The sequence below is a fragment of the Geotrypetes seraphini genome, chromosome 1, assembly GCF_902459505.1.
Source record: "Geotrypetes seraphini chromosome 1, aGeoSer1.1, whole genome shotgun sequence".
Lineage (NCBI taxonomy): Eukaryota > Metazoa > Chordata > Amphibia > Gymnophiona > Dermophiidae > Geotrypetes > Geotrypetes seraphini.
Genome location: NC_047084.1, coordinates 324,858,930 through 324,883,724, shown reverse-complemented (window position 1 = coordinate 324,883,724; position 24,795 = coordinate 324,858,930). Strand labels below are relative to the sequence as shown.

The 24,795-nt window shown below is 45.5% G+C and overlaps 1 protein-coding gene across 5 annotated transcripts in view; it reads left to right on the top strand.

Moving 5' to 3' along the window:
- Nucleotides 1-24,795, top strand: part of RAP1GDS1 (Rap1 GTPase-GDP dissociation stimulator 1) — a 286,317-nt gene that overhangs the window by 23,278 nt on the left and 238,244 nt on the right. For all 5 annotated transcript variants that reach the window (XM_033957405.1, XM_033957396.1, XM_033957423.1 and 2 more), the window contains one exon: nt 22,984-23,109. In XM_033957405.1, coding sequence (XP_033813296.1) covers nt 22,984-23,109 — 126 coding nt within the window. The remainder of the gene's footprint in view (nt 1-22,983; nt 23,110-24,795) is intronic.

Genomic DNA, 24,795 nt, shown 5'->3' with positions numbered 1-24,795 from the left:
CCCTTGAATTTAGTTAGATTTTCTTAATTGTTTATTTTTTTGGCCTTTTCTCATCTGTATTTGCACCGAAACAGACATTGGTGTGGAAGTAGTCTGTGGTGTGTGTTGTCTGGGCATGGGAGACCTTGATGTCAAAGGCACACTTGGGAGGAGACATGATCTGGAGTGATGGAGAGCGAGGTGGATAGTAGCACAAAATCTTACTTGAGGTTTCCCTTTCCAGCCCCCTCCCCACCCCAGGGGGCTGGAAAGGGAAACCTCGAGTAAGATTTTGTGCTACTATCCACCTCGCTCTCCATCACTCCAGATCATGTCTCCTCCCAAGTGTGCCTTTGACATCGAGGTCTCCCATGCCCAGACAACACACACCACAGACTACTTCCACACCAATGTCTGTTTCGGTGCAAATGCAGATGAGAACTAACCATAGATGCTTTAATGCTAGGTTGAGGAGATCATCTATACTGTCTCCATACTCATGAGTGTGATCTCACCATGAACAGACCTTCTATATCAATCTTCTAGAACTGTGAATGATAGGGAACGAGCTCGAAACATGCCTGGACCACTTCCTTCAATGGGTAGTACTTGTCCATATGGACAACCAAGTCGCCCTGTTCTATTTTAGTGTATTGCAAACTGTGTGCTGCAACACACTAGTGTGCTTTATGAGATTCCAGGTGTGCCACCAGACGCCGGGGAGGAGGAGATGTGCCAGCTGACTGCCTGCATGACATGCCTCTCATGGCGAGAGACGCATCCTGTAGGCAGTCAGCCGGCGCTGACGTCTCTCCTCCTCTCCGCACCTTTTCTTTCAGCATCCCTCCCCCACTGGCATCTCAGGGCCCCGTCTGGAGGGTCTCTGCACATTTGCGAATGTTGATGTCACATGTGTGTGACATCATTGCGGGAACGATCATGCACTTCCGGATGCCCTTGAGCCACAGCTCCCAATTTAGTGTGCCACTGGCCTGCAAAGTTTAGAAACATGATTGCAGATAAAGATAAATGGCCCTTCTAGTCTGCTCATTTCTTTCTTTCTCTGAGAGATCTCATGTGTCTATCCCATGCCTTCTTGAATTCAAGACACAGTCTCTTGTCTCCACTAGAGAATTACACGGTGACTGTTACCCCGCAGGTAATCTGCTGAAACGGGGACAAAAAAACCCTGGTCACAACGAATACAGAAACAAGGCCATTCACCGCCCCATGGAGCGGTGAATGGCCTTGTCCCCACAGTTAATTGAGGGAATGCGCGCAAAATACTTAAAATCTGATCGTGCGGTCCAAGCATCTCTCTCCCTCCCTCCCTTGCCTTTACCTTTGCTGGCGATTTTTCTCTTAACAAGAAGCCGGAGCATTTCCTGAAGTCTTGTGACTGGCTGGATGCCTGAAACTTCTCCTCAACCGGAAACAGGAAGTTGTGTCAGAGCAGAGAAGTTTCAGGTTTCAGGCAGCCAGCCGCACGCGACTTCAGGAAATGCTCTGGCTGCTTGTTAAGAGAAAAATCGCCAGGGAAGGGCAAGGGAAGGAAGGATATGCGGCGGGCGAGAGGAGGGAGGGGGCTACTACTGGGGACAGAAAGACCAAGTTGAAATGAATCTTTTAAAAAATATATACAGTGGTACCTTGGATTACGAGCATAATCCGTTCCAGGAGCATGCTCGTAATCCAGAATCTTTTAAAAAATATATACAGTGGTACCTTGGATTACGAGCATAATCCGTTCCAGGAGCATGCTCGTAATCCAAAATGCTCGTTTATCAAAGCGAGTTTCCCCATAGGAAATAATGGAACTCGCTTTGATACGTTCCCACCCCCGATAACCGGCATCACTCCCCCCCCCCCCCCGCTTGCAAAGGCCCCCTCGCTCCAACCGCCCCCCCCCCCCCACCGCACGAACCGCCCCCCCCCCCCCGCCAGTACAACTTAGATTTACCCACCTCCCTGTCTAGCACCAGCACCGGGACCGGTACGCAGGCACAGCTCGTGTGCCTAGAAGATCTTCCGGCTTCCTGCTTCGGATCATAGACAAAGCACGCCTTTGTCCCGGCGCGCTTTTCACCTGACACCTCCGGTTTCTGCCTGCCTGCCTTGAGCATGCATCTGTGCATGCTCAAGGACTTCTAATTCTCCCTCTCGCCGAGATTCTCGGCGAGAGGGAGAATAGAAGTCCTTGAGCATGCACAGATGCATGCTCAAGGCAGGGAGGCAGGCAGAAGCCGGAGGTGTCAGGTCAAAAGCGTGCCGGGACAAAGGCGCGCTTTGTCTATGATCCGAAGCAGGAAGCCGGAAGATCTTCTAGGCACACGAGCTGTGCCTGCGTTCCGGTGCTGGTGCTAGACGGGGAGGTGGGTAAATTTAAGTTGTACTGGCGGGGGGGGGGGGGCGGTTCGCACTGTGGGGGGGTGCCGGTTGGAGCGAGGGGGCCTTTGCGAGCGGGGGGGAAGCGATGCCGGTTATCGGGGGGGGTGCTCGCAAATCGAGTCAACACTCGGTTTGCGAGTCAAAAGTTTGCTGAGTGTTTTGCTCGTCTTGCAAAACACTCACAAACAGGGTTACTCGCAAACCGAGGTTTGACTGTATATATTAGTTTCCCATAGAGCTTGGATGGAAAAAAGGACACCAAATCAAAACTGGCTGAGGAGTAGGAAAGAGAAAGGGGAGAAGGACAGGCAGGTGAGTCAAATGCTGGAAGCGGGAGGAGAAAGAAGGAAAGAAGCTAGATGGGGTTGGAGAGGAGAGAGACACATTGGTGTGGAATAGGAAGAGAGAGGAAATCTGGACACAGGAAGGTAACAGAAACAGAGGGGAAATTATGTACATGGGGGTATAGGGACAGAGACATAAAGGTTAGATACATGGGGAGGAATTATGTGCATGGGGCATAGGGACATAGACATACATGGGGAGGGGAAATTATGTGCATTGGGGCACAGAGACAGAGACATAAAGGGGAGATACATGGGGATGGTATAAGGACACAGGGGGGCTAAGCCAGACACAGGAGGGAGTATACAGTTACAGGCGAGATCCTGGAGGAATGGAAGATAGTCAATGTTACGCCCATCTTTAAAAAGGGATCAAGAGGTGACCCGGGAAACTACAGACCGGTGAGTCTGACCTCGGTTCCGGGGAAAATGGCGGAAGCACTGATAAAAGACAACATCGATGAACATTTTGAAAGAAACAAACTTCTGATAACCAGCCAACATGGATTCTGCAAGGGTAGATCGTGCCTAACGAACTTATTGCACTTCTTCGAAGGAGTTAACAGACGGATGGACAGAGGAGACCCCATAGACATCATATATCTAGATTACCAAAAGGCTTTTGACAAGGTACCCCATGAACGCCTACTTCGGAAACTGAAGAACCATGGGGTGGAAGGAGACGTACATAGATGGATCAGGAATTGGTTGGTGGGTAGAAAACAGGGTAGGAGTGAAGGGCCACTACTCGGACTGGAGGAGGGTCACGAGTGGTGTTCCGCAGGGCTCGGTGCTCGGACCACTGCTATTTAATATATTTATAAATGATCTAGAAACAGGGACGAAGTGCGAGATAATAAAATTTGCGGATGACACCAAACTATTTAGTAGAGCTCGGACTAAAGAGGACTGCGAAGAATTACAAAGGGACTTGAACAAACTGGGGGAATGGGCAACGAGATGGCAGATGAACTTCAACATTGAGAAATGTAAAGTACTACATGTGGTAAGCAGAAACCTGAGGTACAGCTATACGATGGGAGGAATGTTATTGAATGAGAGTACCCAAGAAAGGGACTTGGGGGTAATGGTGGACATAACAATGAAGCCGACGGCACAGTGCGCAGCGGCCGCTAAGAGAGCGAATAGAATGCTAGGTATAATCAAGAAGGGTATTACAACCGGAAAGAAAGAAGTTATCCTGCCATTGTATCAGGCGATGGTGTGTCCGATCTGGAGTAGAGAGCTGCATGGGAACGGGGACGGCGGGAATCCCGCGGGACCCGCGGGTTCCCCCTTTGGGTCACGGGAATCCCGTGGGGACGCCCCCTAGGGTTGCGGGGATCCCGTGGGGACGCCTCCGAGGGTCGCAGGGTTCCTGCAGGGCTGGATGTATTCAGTCGCGCGGCTCTTCTTCTCCCTACCTGCTCTGCTTGCAGCACAGAGCTGAACGGAAGTCTTCCCGACGTCATCGCTGACATCGGAGGGAAGGGAGGGCTTAAACAAAGCCCTCCCTCCCTCCGACGTCAGCGCTGACGTCGGGAAGACTTCTGTTCGGCTCTGCTGCAGGCAGGGCAGGTAAGAAGTTTAAGTTTATTAGGATTTTATATACCGCCTATCATGGTTATCTAAGCGGTTTTTACAATCAGGTACTCAAGCAGGGCAGGTAAGGAGAAGAAGAGTAGCCTCGCGGCTCGAGTGGCTACCAAGGGAGAGGGGCGGTCCACCCCAGGTGCAGCACAGCCGGCCAGGTCCCCTTACTTTTGTGGCGCTTCCCCGACTGACCGACCGACAACAGCCCCGGTCCGACAAACCTCCCTGCCCTGTAGCCGCGAATCTAAATTACCTTCTTACAGCAGCTGTAAGAAGGTAATTTAGATTTGCGGTTAAGGGCAGGGAGGTTTGTTGGACCGGGCCTGTTATGTTGGTCGGGCGGGGAAGCGCCACGAAGGTAAGGGGGCAGGGAGAGAGAAAGGGAGGAAAGGTGGAGTGGAGAGGAAAAGATGCTTAAGGGAAATGGGTAAAATGGAGGGGGGAGAAGGATGCTGAAAGCACTGGGGAAGACAAAGGGGTGGAGAAGGACGCTGAAAGGCCATGGGGAAGACGAGGGGGAGAAGGACGCTGAAAGGACATGAGGAAGACAGAGGGGGGAGAAGGACGCTGAAAGGACATGAGGAAGACAGAGGGGGGAGAAGGACGCTGAAAGCACTTGTGGAAGACAGAGGGAGGAGAAGGACACTGACAGGACATGGGGAAGATGAGGGGGAGAAGGACGCTGAAAGCACATGGGGAAGACAAAGGGGTGGAGAAGGACGCTGAAAGCACATGGGGAAGATGGGGGGGTAGAGAAGGATGCTGAAAGGCCATGGGGAAGACGGGGGGGAGTGGAGAAGGACGCTGAAAGGCCTTAGGGAAGACAGAGAGGGGGAAGACAAAGGGGTGGAGAAGGACGCTGAAAGGACATGGGGAAGACGGGGGGTGGAGAAGGACGCTGAAAGGCCATGGGGAAGACGGGGGGGTGGAGAAGGACGCTGAAAGGCCATGGGGAAGACAGAGAGGGAGAAGGACGCTGAAAGGACATGGGGAAGACAGAGGGGGGAGAAGGACACTGAAAGCACATGTGGAAGACAGAGGGGGGAGAAGGACGCTGACAGGACATGGGGAAGATAGGGGGGAGAAGGACGCTGAAAGGAAATGGGGAAGAGAGAGTGGGGAGAAGACGCTGGCAGGGAAGAAGACAGAGATGCCAGACTATGGGAGGAGCGGAGTGAAGAAGATGGGTGCCAGACCAATTTGGAAGGGAGAGGCACTGTAACAGAGCAAATGGAAGACACAGAAGGAATAGAGACAATGGATGGAAGGAATTGAATGAGAACATGAGAAAAGCAGAAACCAGGCAACAAAGGTAGGAAAAGAATTCTATTTCTTTTTTTTTTTTTTTTTTTTGCTTCAGGATAAAGTAGTATATTAGTTGTGTTGATAAAAATTTATAAACATTAGAGGCTCTGGTAGAAACCCGTTTACAAAGTATGTATTCTTCCCAATTAATATTTCCAAATTAATAAAGTCTTTTTGCTTATTTGTAAATGGGTTTCTACCAGAGCCTTTAATTCAGTAGCATAATTAAATGAAATAACTATTTCTGAAGTTTATAGGGACGGAGGGGATTCCTCACGGGAACGGGCGGGGACGGAGGGGATTCCTCGCGGGGACGGAGGGATTCCTCACGGGGACGGGTGGGGACGGGTGGGATTCCTCATGGGGACGGGTGGGACTTTGGCGGGGACGGGTGGGATTTCTGTCCCCACGCAACTCTCTAATCTGGAGTACTGCGTCCAATATTGGTCGCCGTACCTTAAAAAGGATATGGCGATACTCGAGAGGGTTCAGAGGAGAGCGACACGTTTGATAACAGGTATGGAAAACCTTTCATACGCTGAGAGATTGGAGAAACTGGGTCTCTTTTCCCTGGAGAAGAGGAGACTTAGAGGGGATATGATAGAGACTTACAAGATCATGAAGGGCATAGAGAGAGTAGAGAGGGACAGATTCTTCAAACTTTTGGAAAAAAAAAGAACAAGAGGGCATTCAGAAAAGTTGAAAGGGGACAGATTCAAAACGAATGCTAGGAAGTTTTTCTTCACTCAACATGTGGTGGATACTTGGAATGCGCTTCCAGAGGGCGTAATAGGGCAGAGTACGGTACTGGGGTTCAAGAAAGGATTAGACAATTTCCTGTTGGAAAAGGGGATAGAGGAGTATAGATAGAAGATTACTGCACAGGTCCTGAACCTATTGGGCCGCCGCGTGAGCGGACTGCTGGGCACGATGGACCTCTGGTCTGACCCAGCAGAGGCACTACTTATGTTCTTATTAGAAATGGGGAAAATAGGAACACAGAATGGAGATGATTTGTGCGGATGGGATCAAATGGTTTGCGGGGACAGGGACTGAACTCGAGGGGATGGGGACAGGGATTGAGCCTGCGGGGATGGGAAAGGGATCGAGCTCGCGGGGATGTGACAGGGATGAGCTCACGGGGACAAATTTTTCCCCGTGTCATTCTCTAGTCTCCACCACTTCATCCGGGAGACTGTTCCAGTATCTACCACTCTTTCTGTAAAAAAGTATTTCCTTTGATTACTGCAGAGCCTATCACCTCTTAACTTCATCCTGTGCCCTCTCATTGCAGAGCTTCCTTTCAACTGAAAGAGACTCAACTCATGCACATTTACACGTCTCTCAAAAACCCCCACAAAATAATTAATAGTAACAACTCAAACTTCAGAAATAATGAAAATGTTACCAGCCAGCAGTGGAATCACCAAAGAGAGACTCATTAATCAAAAAAACTGTGGAGAAAAAGCCTCAAATATAACAATTTGGCAGCAATCAATAATGATTTTAAACTGCTCTTCAACCTGTCATTGGCATAAAAAATTCCACACACTTTTTAATGTCAGTCTTTCACCGGGCACAAGCCCACCACTGTGCACAGGGTATTGAAAAAAAGAGTGAACGCTTCCATTTAGTTCAAAACTGTTGCAGAATGGCTTCAACAAACTTCTAAAAACATTTTAGAGAAAATTTTCAAAAGAATGCACACCATTCCACAAACTGATTCAAGCCATTAGGCCACAAGTTATCCAAAAAATAGATCCAGCGTTGTTCATGTTGATATAAAATCCGTTTAATATCTCCTTTCATTTCTGTAACAGGAATATGTTCTAATACATTGCATTTAAACCCATGAAATTCATGCTTAGCCACACAATGATGTGTAAGCACATCAACTTCTTTCCTGTGGGTTATATTGGCTCAGTGTTCAAACAATCTTGTTTTAATTTTTCTAGCCCAATATATGCCAAATCACAAGGACAGATCATCACATAAACCACTCCCTCGGTCTCACATGTGGTAAATCTACTTAAATCAATCTTTTTTCTGCCAGGAATGTGCATCTCAGTCCCTTCCAACATGTTGTCACACATTGCACATTTGCCACAAGAATAATGTCCCACCCTCCCTGTCCTAGTACTAGACCAAATGTTCGCTTTACATAATATGTCCTGTAGATTCTGGTTTCTTGAGAATGCAACTTTACACTCCAGACCATGGTTTGGTCTGCAGCATGGACCACAGACTTTTGATTTGTCTGCCTAACTGTTGTACCATAGAAGGAAACTTCATAGTGCAGGAGATAATTGTTTCTTTCACCTGATCCCCTCGGTATTAAAGAAGTTGTTCACAAGGGCTAAATGTAGCACGTTTAAATTCTTTCATCACCGCAGTTTTAGGGTACCCTCTTTCATAATATTTCTTTTTCAGGTTTTCCGCCTGAGTTACAAGTTCTTCTGTGGTATGGCATATATGCCGGTACCGAAAAAAACTGTGATGTAGGGAGATTGTTTGTTTTTAAAAGAACCTGGATGCGTACTAGAGTATTCAAGAAGTGTATTTTGATCAGATGGTTTCAAATGAACTGTGATGAAAAATGTTTCATGCTGTCTACTAATTTTTATGTCCAAGAATACAATCTCCACCTGATGTGCCTTCATTTCAAATTTAATAGAAGTATGACATCCATTAAGGTAGAACACAAACTCCCATAGTTTTTCTTAGTTGCATCCAAAAGTAAAAAAATATCATCAATATACCGTTTCCAATTTAAGCTCCTCTATCGTATCTCCCCTCTTCCACCTTTCCTCTAAAGTATACATATTGAGATCTTTAAGTCTGTCCCTAAATGCTTTATGATGAAGACCACACACCATTTTAGTAACTTTCCTCTGGACCAACTCCATCCTTTTTATATCTTTTTGAAGATGTGGTCTCCAGAATTGTACACTATATTCTAAATGAGGTCTCACCAGAGTCTTATACAGGGACATCAATACCTCCTTTTTCCTACTGTCCATAACTTTTCCTATACACCCTAGCTTCCTTCTAGCTTTTGCTGTCACCTTTTCAACCTGTTTGGCCACCTTATGATCATCACATACAGTCACACCCAAGTGTCCCATTTGTATGGAGGCAGTTTAGATTTTGAATTGTACCAATGCTTGTGAGATACTTCTCAGGGCTTTTTACTTAGCGAGGAAGCAGAATGTGGCAGACAGGTTGAGCAGACTTCTTCAGCTTCTTCATGGTCTCTCAGCAAGACAGTCTTGCATCTGATTTTCTCTCAATGGACAACACTAGATGTAGATCTCTTTGCTTCCCCTCAGAAGAGCACATTTTCACAATTCTGTTCTAGACTCTTGGCCCTAATTGTATTGCATCGGACGCCTTTCTACTTCATTGGAGGGACAAGTTTCTCTACATATTTACTCCAATTCCTCTTACTGGAAAAGCTCTATTCAAACTTTGCCATGATCCTCATAGCACCCTTTTGACCACGCCAGGTTTGGTTTCCACTCCTTTTAGAGTCCTCAATCAGGAAACCGTGGAAACTGAACTATTTCCAACATTGTTAACTCAAAACTAAGGATCTCTGCTTCATCTCAACCCCCGCTTGTTAGCACTAACAGTGTAGTTCATTTCACTGAACAGGTAAATGCTTTCTGCCTCTCAGCTGCAATACCTGCTATCATTGAGGTGTCTAGAAAACCTTCCACTCAGCGTTGTTATTACTTCAAAGTGGACACAATTCTGTTCTTGTTATGCATTATATTCTTTGGAGTCTATCTCATGTCCACTTTCCATCCATCCTCAAGTACCTTCTCTACATTTCTAGTTCTGTCTAAAAACCAGATCAGTTAGAGTTCATCTCAGTGCTATCAGTACATTTCATTCCTATCTAGACAACAAACATCTCTCTGTAATTCCCTTAATAGCCCATTTCATGGAAGGTCTGTTCCACAAATACGGTAAATCACATTTTAAGCTTCCTCCTGTGTCTTGGGATCTTAACGTGGTTTTTTCTGTTCTTATGAGAACTCTTTTTGACTTGCTTACATTTTGCTCTCCAAACTACTCACTTGAAAGGTCATTTTCCTCATAGCCCTCAAGTCTTCACGCTGTGTGAGTGAACTTCAAGCCCTTGTATTGGATCCTCTCTAAACAAAATTATATCACAACAGAGTAGTGCTTTGAACACATTACTGTAACATCGTACTGCTAGGTCTCCTTCTGACTGTTCTGCGTTCCCTGCAGGTGGTTCAGAATTCTATTATTAGAACATTGTTTAGATTGAGCTTTATTATAGGCTCTATTGGCTTAAAATTGATTTTCAGGTTAGATACAAGCTTTTACTCCTGACTTACCTGAGTGTGCAGAGTCATTCCCCTAACTATCTGGTAGGACAATGTCACTCAAACTGTGTGCCACGGCATAGTGGTGCCCCAAAGAGATTCTGGATGTTCACAAGAGATTCCAGAATTTTACTTTATTTTTAAAAATTCCCTTCTTAACTATATACTAGAATAGATGACATGTACGTCACATATGCAAGAGTCTGTCAATGTTATGAGAGTCTGTGTGCGTAAGAATACAATCACCCAGACAAGCATCATTCTTGAAAACTAACAGCAAATAATTTTAGTTTTATTTTTATGCAGCAATTATCCTAAATTGAGCAACAAAGCAATTAGAGCTCTGAGGACTGCAGGCATATATTCTCAAAACCCACCCACCTCCTAATTGGCTTCCTAGCTTTGTTACTGAGCCAATGGTCCTGCAAGCCGACGTTGGGCAGGAAGGCACCGGCACGTGGCACTGCCTAAGGATTTAAAGTTCAGTACTTCCAGCTATTCCAAATGGGGATTAATGCTAATAATTTCATACAAAATAGTCCCTTAATAATTAATTGCTATATATTCATACTAGTCATTAAGCCCGTTACATTAACGGGTGCTAGAATATATGTCTGTCTGTCTTTCTGTCTCTCTCCCTCCCACTGTCTCTCTCTCTCTCCCTGGCCCCCCTTTCTCTGTCTTTCTGTCCCTCTCCCTGCCCCTGTGTCTTTCCTCCTTTCTTTCTGTCTGTCTCCCTCCCTCCTGCTGTCTGTCTGTCATTCTTTCCCTGCATGTCCCTGTGCAGCTGCAACAGCATTTTCCTCCCCCTCCACTTCCCTGTGCAGCAGCAGCGGGTATTTCCTTTCCCCTCCAGATCTCTGTGCAGCAGTAGCACTCTTACCACGATGTGGCCTGCTCCTTTTGGCCCCTCCCCCTTCCCTCCCACGGACTAGCCTGATCCAAGGGCCCCCCCTTCCCTTATCGCGTTTCCCGCAGGCAGGCCCAGCTTCTCCCTACACGTTACCATTTTTTTCATTCTGTTTCCATCCCTCGCGTGGCTAGCTGCCTGCCTGGTCCCATTGAGCGGCTCACGGCAGGAGTCTCTTTTTGTCGGCACTTCCCTGCCCGGCCCGTGGTCTGGTCTGCTCCGGACGAGTGTCGCAGCGGCTCCTCTCGATCCCCGCCAGCGTCGGAAGCCTTCTCCTCATGAGAGGAGCCGACACCCGATCTGGAGAGCAGGGAGTCCAACGCTGGCGGCCAATCCTTTGTAGGTAGGTGCTAGGAAGCAGTAAGGCAGGGGACTCACGCATGCGTACTCCTGCAGCCATGGACCGACATCTCACAGATCAGAGATCATGGAAGCATGCAGATTTGAGTGCACATGTGCGGCTAGGGTTTTATTATAAAGGATGCTAATCAGAGATCCTCAGCTTCTCCCTCATGCATTATAAATGCATTATAAAAGATTTAAAGTGACAGCGCACTTGGTAGTGTCCATCCTGGGTTCTGTGGATGATGTGAGAATATATGCCTGTTGTCTTGGGGAATACCTACAACATGTAAGTAAGTATCTTTGTTATATACAAATTTAGATATTTGTGTATGTTTGCATGTGTGTATGGATAATAGAGGCAGAGATAAAGTAGTGAGAATGGGCAGTGTATCACTGGTTATAAAGCAGTGTAGAATTGGAGGGAGTTGAAGAGATCATATGAAAACACAGAAAGGAAATGAGCTCATGGTAATTCTGGAGGATATAATCCCAAAGTTTATATTGGAGGCAGGCAGTCTAAGAGAAATAGTGAAAAAAATCAGCAAGGGCTCCAGGGATCCCTTACTAGTCTGCAAAGAAATGGAATGAAAAACCAAAACTGTTTTGCAGAGAGGAAGCGAAGCTGCAAGAGGGTTCAGTATGATTGTTTTTTTCTCTAGCAAGCTGGCTTGAAGGCATCCATGCCAATGTTTTTTTCCTCGAAAGCAATCTGTTTCTAAAAGGTACTTGAGCAACTCATTCCATGGCGTCAACATGGAACATTCTTCCTTATTATTTGTTCCCCAGAAGTTTGAAGACTCTATTTTGAAAGGTTTTAAGTGTATAGGGTTTTGGTTTTTTTATTGATTATAGGTAAGTTTTTTTTCTTTAGATTTTAGATCTGTTATTTTTGGTGTTTTGTTATTGCTTATGTAAACCACTTTAGGACCTTTTTTAAGGGTAGAAATTATATACATAAGAACAGTGAATAGAATAGGAGGAAAATAGGGAAGTGGATTGCTTGAGCTTAGTTCTCAGACCCTTCAGTGAGGTAGGAACTTGATAAGAATGCTGCTACAGATTTAATTAAGGGAACCATCAGCATTCTGAGAAGCTGACAAGAGGACAGGGTGGTGGTGTGGAAAGTTCTGAATAGTAGTCATAAAGTAGTTTTAATTATCTAGGAAAGGAGTCTGTGCAGAGGTAAGACGCAGACAAAATGCTAAAGATAACCTTATTGCTATTAGAGAGAGATCCAAGTTTAAAGTTGTACCAGAGACTACATATTGGCTGAGGAATGCTACTGTCCAAGGACCTGGAGAATAATCTCCTAATAGATTAATGTTGAGTGGTAGTAACAGATGCTTGAGCAGCTGGGCACATGATGGAAGAACATTGCAAGTGGTCGGAGTCTGATCAGCCACATCAAAGGCAGACGAGACACAAATGATGTCATCTAACAGTAGTACATTTAAATCCAGAAGCGGCTTCTGCAGTTTTTTTAATCATTTAATTCAATTTCCAGTTGTCTAAGATGTATTAAGTTTTTACATATTGATAATAGTCTCAAGTTTTTAGAGAATTACAGGTGGACAAAGTTCCTTCTTGTCCCTGTCTTTGCCTTGTGGTCACAGGCTTCAAGAAGTATAGCCGTTGCCAGCACACGATCTCCCTCACTGACCCACATAGGTGGTGTATTCAGTGTTTGGGACCTGACCATCGTCCGGAGTCGTGTACTCGCTGTGCTACTCTTCAACCTCGATCCCGCAAGTGTCATCGAGTTCAGGTGGAGAAACTCTTTGGCGGTATGGATCCCCTTGCCCCGGTCTCAACCTCAACCTCGCATCTGGTCAAGCTTACAGGTGTTCCGCCTTCTGCCTCAACCTCAGCCTCGTCTTTGATCAAGCCTGCCTCGTTCGAAGGGACCTTGTCCTCGAGTAAATCTGCTAAGTCTTCTCCTGACGAGACACTTGCCTCACTGTCTCCTTCAGGTCAGGTGCCAGCAGTGGTTATCAAGCTGCCTAAGAAGCAGGTCTCCAAGTCGAAGAGTCGTTCTTCCTTGGAGACTGCTGCTGCACCAAAAGTGCCAGATCCTCCAATCTCAGAGTCACGTTTGGAGGCTCTGATCCAGACCATTTTGGATCATCAGTTGGGCACTATCCTTGCCAAACATACTCCTGCCTCGACTCTGCTTCTTGCAGTCCAGCCTGAGCACTCAGCAGTAACTCCTTGGCTGGGCCTCGAGCTGAATCTCCTCACTCTATAGAAGGAGTCGAGTCCCAGGTAGTGCCTCGCGAGGATTCCACACTCTGTATGCAAGGAGTCGAATCTTTGCGAGAGTCTCATCTGGAGCATAAGCACGCTATTCAAGGAGCCAAGTTCTTGTCAGTGCCTTGAGATGCCTCGACATCAGGAGCTCAATCTCTGAGAGGAGACATGATCGAAACATTCAAGATAATGAAGGGAATAGACTTAGATAAAGACAGGTTGTTCACCCTCTCCAAGGTAGAGAGAACGAGAGGACACTCTCTAAAGTTAAAAGGGGATAGATTCTGTACAAATGTAAGGAAATTCTTCTTCACTCAGAAAGTGGTAGAGAACTGGAATACTCTTCCAGAGTCTGTTATAAGGGAAAACACCCTCCAGGGATTCAAGACAAGGTTAGACAAGTTCCAGTTGAGCCAGAACAAATGCAGGTAGGGCTGGTCTCGGTTAGGGCACTGGTCTTTGACCTGGGGGCTGCCACGTGAGCAGTCTGCTGGGCGCGATGGACCACTGGTCTGACCCAGCAGCGGCAATTCTTATGTTCCAGCCTCCAGCCCTCGTTCCTCACATAAGGCATCGCCCTTTCTGAGGCATAGGGCAAAGACTCCTCGACTTTCTTCTCAGCGAGACCTGCATGGTTCGAGGCACAGTTCTCCACATCAGTCGAGGCATCCATCAAGGCACAGATCCTCTTCTTGAGACATGCCTCAACTCTCTACACCTCGAGGCTTTCTACTCCGAAGTCGAGGACTCCACCTCCATCTGCTTCTGTGAGAGCTTCTTCTCCCAGTGAGTCGTCCATACCTGCATATTCAGGTCTCAGGTGTGAGTACTCCAGGGAAACTTCGCCCTCGTTCTCTGCTCTTTGAAGCCACCTTCCCCTCGAGATCAGCCTACGTTGGAACAGATATCTTTTTCTTCTTTCCTTACATCAAATGAGTAAGGAACTCAATATTACTTTGGACTCTGATTCCAAATACACTACTGAGTATTTAGAAGAAATGGGTATGTCTCGACCTCCTGTGGAGTCTCTTAAAATACCCATTAATAGACTTCTTTCTCAAACTTTCAAAAGAAACCTTGAAATACCTTATCCTATTCCTGCTATACCAAGCAAGCTGGAATCCCATTAAAGAATGGTCCACTGCAAGAGCTTCAAGAAATCTCAATCAGCCCATCAATCTCTTCTCGTGGAGTCCTCTCTGAAAAGGAACAATCCTTCCGAGGTTTGTGCCACTGTCCCCCCTGGAAGAGAGGGTAGGACCATGGACAAGTTTGGTCGCTATTTGTATCAGAATTCTCTGATGGCAATTAGGGTTTTGAATTTCAGTTTTATCTTCATTTCTTAGTGCAATTTTAACTTCATTTCTTAGTACATTTGGTTGACACACTGCCTGCATATTTCAAGTATGTTCCTCAACACCGTCTTGCAGGTTTTCGGAATATCATTACCACTCTGAATCAACTCCGCAAGCATCTCCTTTAATCTTCCTATAATGCATTTGAGCTTTCCTCGAGGGTCACTGCCTTCTCAGTAGCCATGCGCCGGCTTGCCTGGCTTTGCACTGTTGACGTGGACCCTAATCTCCAGGATTGCCTTGCCAACATTCCTTGTCAAGGCAATGACTTGTTTGATGACTCCATCAAGGAGGCCACTAAGAAGTTGTCTGAACATGAGAAGTTATTTGCTTCCATCATTTGTCCTAAGCCTAAACCTTCCACCTCTAAGGCCTTCAGGCATCTACCATCTTACCAGCAATGTTTCCCACAGAGGGCAGCTCTTTATACCAGAGCGCCTCCTAAGAAACAGCAACAGAGGCAGCAGAACTCTCAGACTCCTGCTGCTCCCAAGGTCTCTCAACCTATTGACCGTCTAGTACAGAGCATAACCTCCATTGTTCTGCCGCTGTCCTCTCCCCTTCCCATTGGAGGTTGTCTCCATCATTTTTACCATCGCTGGGAGATGATTATATCAGACCTCTGGGTGCTATCTATCCTCAAGGAAGGATATTCTTTTTGTTTCCTCCAGATTCCACCAGATCTTCCTCCAAGAGAGTTTCCTTCCAATCCATCCCAGACCGCCCTTCTTCTTCAGGAAGCTCAAGCTCTGCTTTGTTTCTGTGCCATCGAGGAAGTTCCCTTGGAACAGCAGATCAGGGGGTTTTACTCCCGTTACTTCCTGGTTCCGAAGAAGACTAGCAATCTGCGCCCCATCTTGGATCTTGGAGCACTCAGCAAATTTATAGTCAAAGAAAAATTCTGCATGTTCTCGATGGCATCCTTATATCCCCTTCTAGATCAGAATGATTGGTTATGTCCTCTAGATTTCAAGGAGGCTTACATTCACATTCTCATTCATCCAGCCTCTCGACAGTTCCTCAGATTTCGGGTGGGAAATCTGCATTTCCAATACAGAGTGCTACCCTTCAGCCAGGCTTCCTCCCCAAGAGTGTTCACCAAGTGCCTGGTGATGGTAGCAGCAGCTCTGCAGGGCCATGGTCTACAGGTGTTCCCGTATCTTGACGACTGGCTCATCAAAGCTTCATCATCTCGGGGGGTTATTGTAGCGACCCAACGGACTATTTGGGTCATTCAATATTTGGAGTTCGAGGTCAACTTCCCCAAGTCCCAGCTACAACCCTCTCAAATGTTGCAGTTCATCAGAGCTGTCCTGGACACTATCCAACTTAAAGCATTCCTTCCTCAGCTACATTAGGATGCTCTCCTTCGTCTCTGTCACAAAATGTCTTCACTGCCGACAGCAAGACACATGATGGTTCTACTAGGTCACATGGCGTCTACAGTTCACATGACACCTTTTGCCAGACTTCACCTCAGAATTCCTCAGTGGACCCTGGCATCCCAGTGAGTGCAGGCTTGCAACCCACTCTCTCAACATATCAAAGTGGCTCCTTCATTGAGAAAGTCTCTTCGCTGGTGGATGCTCTCTTCCAATTTCTCCAGAGGTTTACTGTTTCAAACACCCCCTCATCAGAAGGTCCTCACGACAGATGCCTCGACCTACGCTTGGGGGGATCATCTCGATGGTCTCCGTACTCAAGGCCTTTGATCCAGCAAGGCTCCTCAATGTCACATCAATCTGTTGGAACTCAGAGCGATCTTCAGTGCTCTCAAAGCTTTTCAGCATCTTCTTCACGACCGGGTAGTCCTTATTCGAATAGACAACCAAGTCGCCATGTATTATGCCAACAAATAGAGAACATAAGAACATAAGCAGTGCCTCCGCCGGGTCAGACCATAGGTCCATCCCGCCCGGCAGTCCGCTCCCGCGGCGGCCCGAACAGGTCACGGCCTGTCTGAGTCACCAGAAGGGGCCCCCTTGCCACCTTGGTTTCCCATTGAGTTCTATCTTCCCATCGAAGTCCCAACCCTCCGGTCTTGCACATGCACGACCAGAGCAGGCCGCGACCCCTGGTTAGCTTTCTATACCTGTGTTACATCTCAGCACCTCTCTCAGTATCCCACGATCCCCCTATCCCTCAGGAATCTGTCCAATCCCTGTTTGAATCCTTGTACCGTACTCTGCCTGATCACTTCCTCCGGTAGCGCATTCCAAGTGTCCACGACCCTTTGGGTGAAAAAAAACTTCCTTGCATTTGTTCTGAACCTATCTCCCTTCAGTTTCTCCGAATGCCCCCTCGTGCCTGTTGACCCCTTCAGCCTAAAGAATCTGTCCCTATCCACCCTCTCTATGCCCCTCATGATCTTGAAGGTCTCTATCATATCTCCCCTGAGCCTCCTTTTTTCCAGAGAGGAACTGGATCTCTCCCTCTTTGCCAGGAAGCTCTGAAGGTTTGGAATTGGGCAATCCTTCACAACACCTTCCTGAAGTCTACATTCAAGGAGAGAAAAACTATCTGGCAGACAAATTGAGTCGTCTTCTGCAGCCTCACAAATGGACACTCAATTCCTTGCCTCTCCATCACATTTTTGCTCAGTGGGGAATGCCTCAAGATAGATCTCTTTGCATCTCCCCACAACAACAAACTGCCTCAGTTTTGCTCCAGGATATACTCTCCTCACCGCCTCAAGGCAGATGCTTTCCTTCTGGAATGGATGACTCTGTTTCTCTATGTGTTCCCTCCATTCCCTCTGATTCTCAAGACTCTTGTCAAATTCAAATGGGAGCATGCCACCATGATTCTGATAACTCCTCGGTGGCCCAGGCAACCTTGGTACTCCCTTCTACTTCAACTCATCACCAGAGAGCCTTTGCTTCTACCAGCATTTCCCTCTCTGCTTACACAGAGTCATGGGTCTCTGCTTCATCCCAACCTGCAGTCTCTACACCTGACAGCTTGGTACCTCTCCACTTGACTGGCTCTCTACAGTTATCTCAATCTGTACAGGACATTCTAGAGGCTTCCAGAAAGCCTGCCAATAGGCAATGTTACTATCATAAATGGACTAGGTTTTCTGCTTGGGGTACCATTCATCACAAGGAGCCGCAATCTACCTCCTTGTCTGAAGTTTTGGATTACCTGTTGCACTTATCTCAATCAGGCCTCAAATCCACATCCATTCGAGTCCATCTCAGTGCAATTGCTGCTTTTCATCAGCCTGTCGAAGGGAAACACCTCTCTGCTCATCCTGTGGTTTCCAGATTTATGAAAGGTCTTTTCAGTGTTAAACCACCTCTAAAACCACCTCCAGTGGTTTGGGATCTCAATGTTGTTCTTGCTCAATTGATGAAGCCTCCTTTTGAACCAATGGCTTCGGCTCATCTGAAATATCTCACTTGGAAAGATGTTTTTCTCATTGCACTCACGTCTGCTCGCAGGGTCAGCGAGCTACAAACTTTAGTTGCAGACCCACCTTTCACAGTATTTCATCATGACAAGGTGGTCCTCCATACTTATCCTAAATTCTTACCTAAAGTGGTCTAAGAAATTTCATCTCAATCAGTCTATTGTATTTCCAATGTTTTTTCCAAAGCCTCATTCTCACCCTGGAGAAACAGCTCTTCATACTTTGAACTGTAAGCATGCTTTGGCTTTCTACTTGCAACGCACTCAAGCACACAGATCTGCTCCTCAACTTTTTCTCTCCTTCGATCCGAACAATTTGGGACATCCAATCTGCAAGCGTACCATCTCCAACTGGTTAGCTGCTTGCATCTCTTTCAGCTATGCTCAGGCTGGACTGCATCTACAAAGTCGAGTCACAGCCCACAAAGTCAGAGCCATGATGGCGTCAGTAGCTTTCCTTAAATCTACTCCTATTGAGGAAATCTGCAAAGCTGTCACTTTGTCCTCGGTTCATACATTCGCCTCACATTATTGTCTGGATACTTTTTCCAGACGGGATGGCCATTTCGGCCAGGCAGTGTTACAAAATTTATTCTCCTGAATTGCCAACTCTCCCTCCATCCCATACTAGTTAGCTTGGAGGTCACCCACATGTTAAGAATAGGCTGCCTGCTTGTCCTGGGATAAAGCACAGTTACTTACCGTAACAGGTTTTATCCAGGGACAGCAGGCAGCTATTCTCACAACCCACCCACCTCCCCTGGTTGGCTTCTCTGCTAGCTATCTGAACTGAGGAGACACGCTCCCTGCACTGGGTGGGAAAGTACGCACACATACGCGGTGTGGCAGAGCGAACTTTCTAAAAGTTCTACAAGCAAGTCTGCTTGTGAAGCTGTCCGCATCTGGGCTCCCTGGATAATGTCACCCACATGTTGAGAATAGCTGCCTGCTGTCCCTGGATAACACCTGTTATGGTAAATAACTGTGCTTTTCTGCATCTTGGGTGATCAATTCAGAATGTATGTACACAGATATCCAGGAGAATTCAAGCCTTAATGCCTTAACCTGTCAGTTAAGCATCCTACAAAGGTCATGGTATGGGGATATATGGCGACAAGTGGTGTTGGTTGGCTTCATATTGTAGAGGGCATGGTGAATGCATTGAAGTACATTGAAATCCCGCAGAAGCATATGTTGCCTTCAGCAGAGAACTTGTTTCCTGGTGATTACTTCTTTCAAGATATTAATGCACCATGTCATCGAGCAAAAACTGTACTCAAATGGTTGAGAAAGAAGGGAGTGAAGACAATTGATTAGCCTGCTCAATCACCAGATCTCAATCCAATTGAGAACCTGTGGCACAAGCTATCACCGGAAATATAAAAAAAGTAGCCAACAACAAAGCAAGAGCTGATTGTTTCATTAATTGAAGCTTGGAATAGGATTTTCACCCACTAGCATCTGGTGAAACTGGTCCACTCTATGCCCGAAAAATGTCGGCTTGTCCACAAGAGCAAAGGCTGGCCAATCAAATACTGAAAGCAGTAGACGGGACAAAACAGCCCTATTCAGGGCTAACTATAGAAATAAAAGTAAAACTAATAATAATATAACAGAATCTGTTACTACAATTTAATATCATATTACCAAATGAGCACAATACATTATCATTGTCAATGTTCAACAACCTTTCTCTGGACTGAAAATGTATTTAAGTTTATTTAAAGGCACATCTTTATCAAATATACATGTACAGTAACATATGATAGTAGAATGGAAAATTAAATAAGATAATACATTACAAATGGTTACACAGCTTAGAATGCATCAAACAAGTCAAGTGATGCAGGACTTTTGCACACCACTGTACTTAAGAACATAAGAATAGCCTTACTGGGTCAGACCAATGGTCCATCAAGCCCAGTAGCCCATTATCACGGTGGCCAATCCAGGTCACTAGTACCTGACCAAAACCCAAGGAGTACCAATATTCCATGCTACCGATCCAGGGCAAGCAGTGGCTTGCCCCATGTCTTTCTCAATAACAGACCATGGACTTTTCTTCCAGGAACTTGTCCAAACCTTTCTTAAAACCAGCTACGCTATCTGCTCTTACCGTATCCTCTGACAACGCGTTCCAGAACTTAACTATTCTCTGAGTGAAAAATAATTTCCTCCTATTGGTTTTAAAAGTATTTTCCTGTAACTTCATCGAGTGTCCCCTAGTCTTTGTAATCATTTGATGGAGTGAAAAACCCGTTCTACTCCACTCAGGATTTTGTAGACTTCAATCATATCTCCCCTCAGCTGTCTCTTTTCCAAGCTGAAGAGCCCTAACCATTTTAGTCTTTCCTCTTACGAAAGGAGTTACATCCCCTTTACCATCTTGGTCGCTCTTCCTTGAACCTTTTCTAGTGCCACTATATTTTTCTTGAGATAAGGAGACCAGAATTAAAAGCAATACTCCAGATGAGGTCGTACCTTGGAGCGATACAAGGGCATTTTAACGTTCTTAATCTTGTTAACCATCCTTTTTTGAATCCTGTTTGCTTTTTTGGCTGCCGCCACAGCACATTGGGCGGAAGGTTTCATCGTATGGTCTACGATGATACCCAAATCCTTTTCTTGGGTGCCAATCCCCAAGGTAGACCCTAGCATCCGGTAACTGTAATTTAGGTTATTCTTCCCAGTGTGCATCACTTTGCATTTGTCCACATTAATGGCCTCTTTTACAAAGCCGTGCAGCAACAGCCCCAAAGTCCTTTAAATCTTTATGGGCTTCGGGGCCATTAGCACGGCTATTTGGATGCCCAGTCTTCCAATTTCCTAAGGTCCACCTGCAATTTTTCACAATCCACATGTGTGAAATCAATTGCAGGCTGACCTTAGGAAATTGGAAGACTGGGTGTTCAAATGGCAGATGGAATTTAATGTGGACAAATATAAAGTTTATTATTTTATTTATTTATTCAGTTTTCTATACTGTTCTCCCTGGAGAGCTCAGAACAGTTTACATGAATTTATTCAGGTGCTCAAGCATTTTTCCCTATCTGTCCTGGTGGGCTCACAATCTAGCTAATGTACCTGGAGCAATATTATGGAATAATGTGACAGGATAGCTGAGGTTTCTTTCTGATATTCAAAAATTTAAGAAACTATTGAAAAAAAACTTTGTTTATGGAAGCATTCTCTTGATTGAGCTAGGATCCTAATTGAAAATATTTCAGATATGTTTGTTTACTCATTTGTATGTTGGTTACATGAAGATTATGTTTGCATTTTTGTAAACTGCTTAGGTTTAGGCGGGTTAGAAATTTTTTAAATAAATAGGTACTTGTGACCTGACTTTTTCACTGTTGAAAACAGGATACTGGGCTTGATGAACCTTTAGTCCAGGGGTATCCAACCTGCGGCCCAAGGGCCGCATGCAGCCCCATGAAGTATTTTGTGCAGCCCCAGACGAGGGCAATGCAGTGTTTTCCTCTGCTGCCCCGGGTGTTTACTGTCTTGCCGGCTCCCTCCTTTGTCTTGCTGCAGCGTTTGCACAGCCCTAGAAAAATTTTTTCAGCCAATGTGGCCCAGGGAAGCCAAAAGGTTGGACACCCCTGCTTTAGTCTGTCTCAGTATGGCAACTGTTATGTTCTTATGTAAATAGAGGGTCCAAAGAAGCACAAGAACCTCACAGCATCTGTTAGTTAAGTAGAAAAGGAACCCCCTATGAATTTGTAGACAGATGTATAGTATAGAGTCTCTTAGGGACCTCAGATCTGTGTGGGGTAGATGGCGATGATGCCTCAACAGAGGCATGGGAAAATGTATATGGTCTATGGCTACTTGGAGGGAAATTGCCGTTGGTTTGTTACTCAGGTGCTTTAACTGCTCCTTCTATGGAAAGTGCAAGACCGTTACAACTATGAAATGTTAATTTCAGCTTTGCAATATGTAATGAAATATGAAGAAGGAAAAAAATCTAGCATGTAATGGGGAAGAACTAAAATGATACTCATCGTCAAGCCAAATGATGATCTAGAGCTCATATTCCCTATATTCTTCTTTTCCCAGGACTAAACATTTTAAAATCAAGCTTGGGGGGAATACTGAGATCAAAAGAGAATACATGAAAGTAAGTGGTACAAACAGTATATGAGGGAGATAATTAGGAAGGCTTTAAAAATAATACAGGATCCTGGAAAGGTCTAATTCCAATCCTAAGGCTGATCTCGGTTGCGCTTGGCTCCACAGGTTGACATACAGAGAGGTGATGCTGCATGGCTGGGGACACAGAGAGAGATGCACACATACACACACAGAGGGGAGATGTGAACATGGGAAATGATAGGGACTCAGAGAAGGAAGATGGATGATAAGACATGCAGAGAGACAAAATATCAAATGGACAGGAGACCCTGGCAGAAGAGTAAAAATAGGGCAGAGGAAAGTGCAAATCAGATACTGAGACCCAACATGATCATAAAAATAAAATGACCAGACGACAAATGGAGAAAGGTAATTTTATTTTCTATTTTGTGATTAGAATGTATCAGTTTTTGGAATGTAGCTTGCCAGAGCTCAGGGGCACTCTGTTAAAATTTATTTCATTTAGGGGATACTTGAAAAAGTTGGGAAATCTGTTCTATATGCAAAATGGAATTTCCAGTCAAAACATTGTAGAAATGAGATTGGCTATGCTAAGTAAAAATCACTTTTTTAAATAACTGTTTAAAATTTAATTAAATGTCTGTTGTCTACAGAATTTATGCGCAACCCATGTGTGGATGCTGGATTGATTCAGCCATTGGTGCAGCTGTTAAATTGTAGAGATCAAGAAGTGCTTCTTCAAACAGGACGTGCCCTTGGAAACATATGCTATGATAGCCGTAAGTGTTAAAATACTGAACTTTTTTTTCTGAAGATTTTTTTTTTTTTTTACAAAGTAATGAATGCGTTTCCTAACAGTTTGTTTTCTTTATGTTTGTGTTTTAAGTTATGATAATTACACTTCTTTTTATAGCAGAATATTGAAAATGGCAGACCTTTGAAATTGGTTTCTTTATTCTGAATATATTTATAATGTAATCTATCTTTTTTTTCTTATTTAAAAAAAATGTTGACCATTTTTACATTGAATGCAGGTGTACATATTTTAAAAATTACTCCTTGTGCTTAGTCACTGCCATAACCTGTCCGAAAGGATCAACAAAAGGATATGTTATATGGACTGATACTTATTTATATATGTGTTGTATTGAATAAATACTTTGAAACTCAACACTGTCAAAAGTCGATGTATACAGTTCCTTCCCCACTTTCTTTCCTTTGATGTTTTTTTCAGGGTGATGCAATAACACATTTCTTGTAGATTTTGCCTAATAGCCTGATTCAATAATATCTCTGAAGAACTTCATGCTGCATAAAGCACTATGAAGCATTACAAATATGCTCCTCATGTGTAATCCTCTGTTTCTCCCAGAAGAGGGCACATAGCTATTTTATTTGTTGAGGACTAGAGTAGGAACCAACTCTTTAGGTTTGGGCTCCAAAGCAAGCTTGCACCAGACTTCCACTCACTCCTCTAAATGAAATCAGACCACACCAGTAGTTCAAAGAATAAGTCCAATCTTTACTTCTTGGAATGCAGAAGACGCAATATGCTTGAACAATAACAGTTTCTTTCAACAACTCCAAAATTATGTACAAATACACTGGGATTCTCCTTGTTGGATGGATCCAGCTGCAAAGTCCAAAAGTTTAGGTCTATTTGTGTAAGATAGACCTAAAGCTAATTTTGAGATTTCTGCTGTGATCAGTTGGGTTGTACTGCCCAAAAGACAACTTCCCGCCCAAAGCTAGGGCTTAAGACTCCTCTGGAGCGATGTCTTTTTCCTGGGCCCACCTTCCAGGGAGTTTAAGAACTAGTCTGGCTTTTCACGTTACCCCTATGTCTTCTGGAAACCAAAAGCAGTTTCAAAGGTGCCTGAATATCTGAAGTAGAGAGCTAAGAACATAAGAATTGCCGTTGCTGGGTCAGACCAGTGGTCCATCGTGCCCAGCAGTCCACGCACACTGCGGCCCTTAGGTCAAAGATCAGTGCCCTGATTGAGTCTAGCCTTACCTGCATACGTTCCAGTTCAGCAGGAGCTTGTCTAACCTTGTCTTGAATCCCTGGAGGGTGCTTTCCCTATAACAGCTGCATGGGAACTGGGATGACGGGAATCCCGCAGAAGCCGCAGGGATCCCGTGGGGTCCTCCTAGGGCCACGGGGATCCTGTGGAGTTGGAGGCACCTCAAGGGGCTCCAGTATCTGTGCGCCTCCTTTTTCTGCCCTCCAGCCACATTCACCCCTCCACCAAGCAGCGTGTGCAGCGCTCCAAGCACGCCGTCAGTAGCTGACCCAGAAGCCTTCCTTCTGACGTCAGAGCTAACGTAAGAGAGAAGGCTTCCAGATCAGCTACATGCAGCATGAAGAACCTGTGGCCCTGCGAAGAAGTGCGGCTGGAAGGCAGGAAGGAGGCCTGGACAGCGCCCGTATAGTCTTGCGGGAGGTGGGCCACAAAACGCATGCA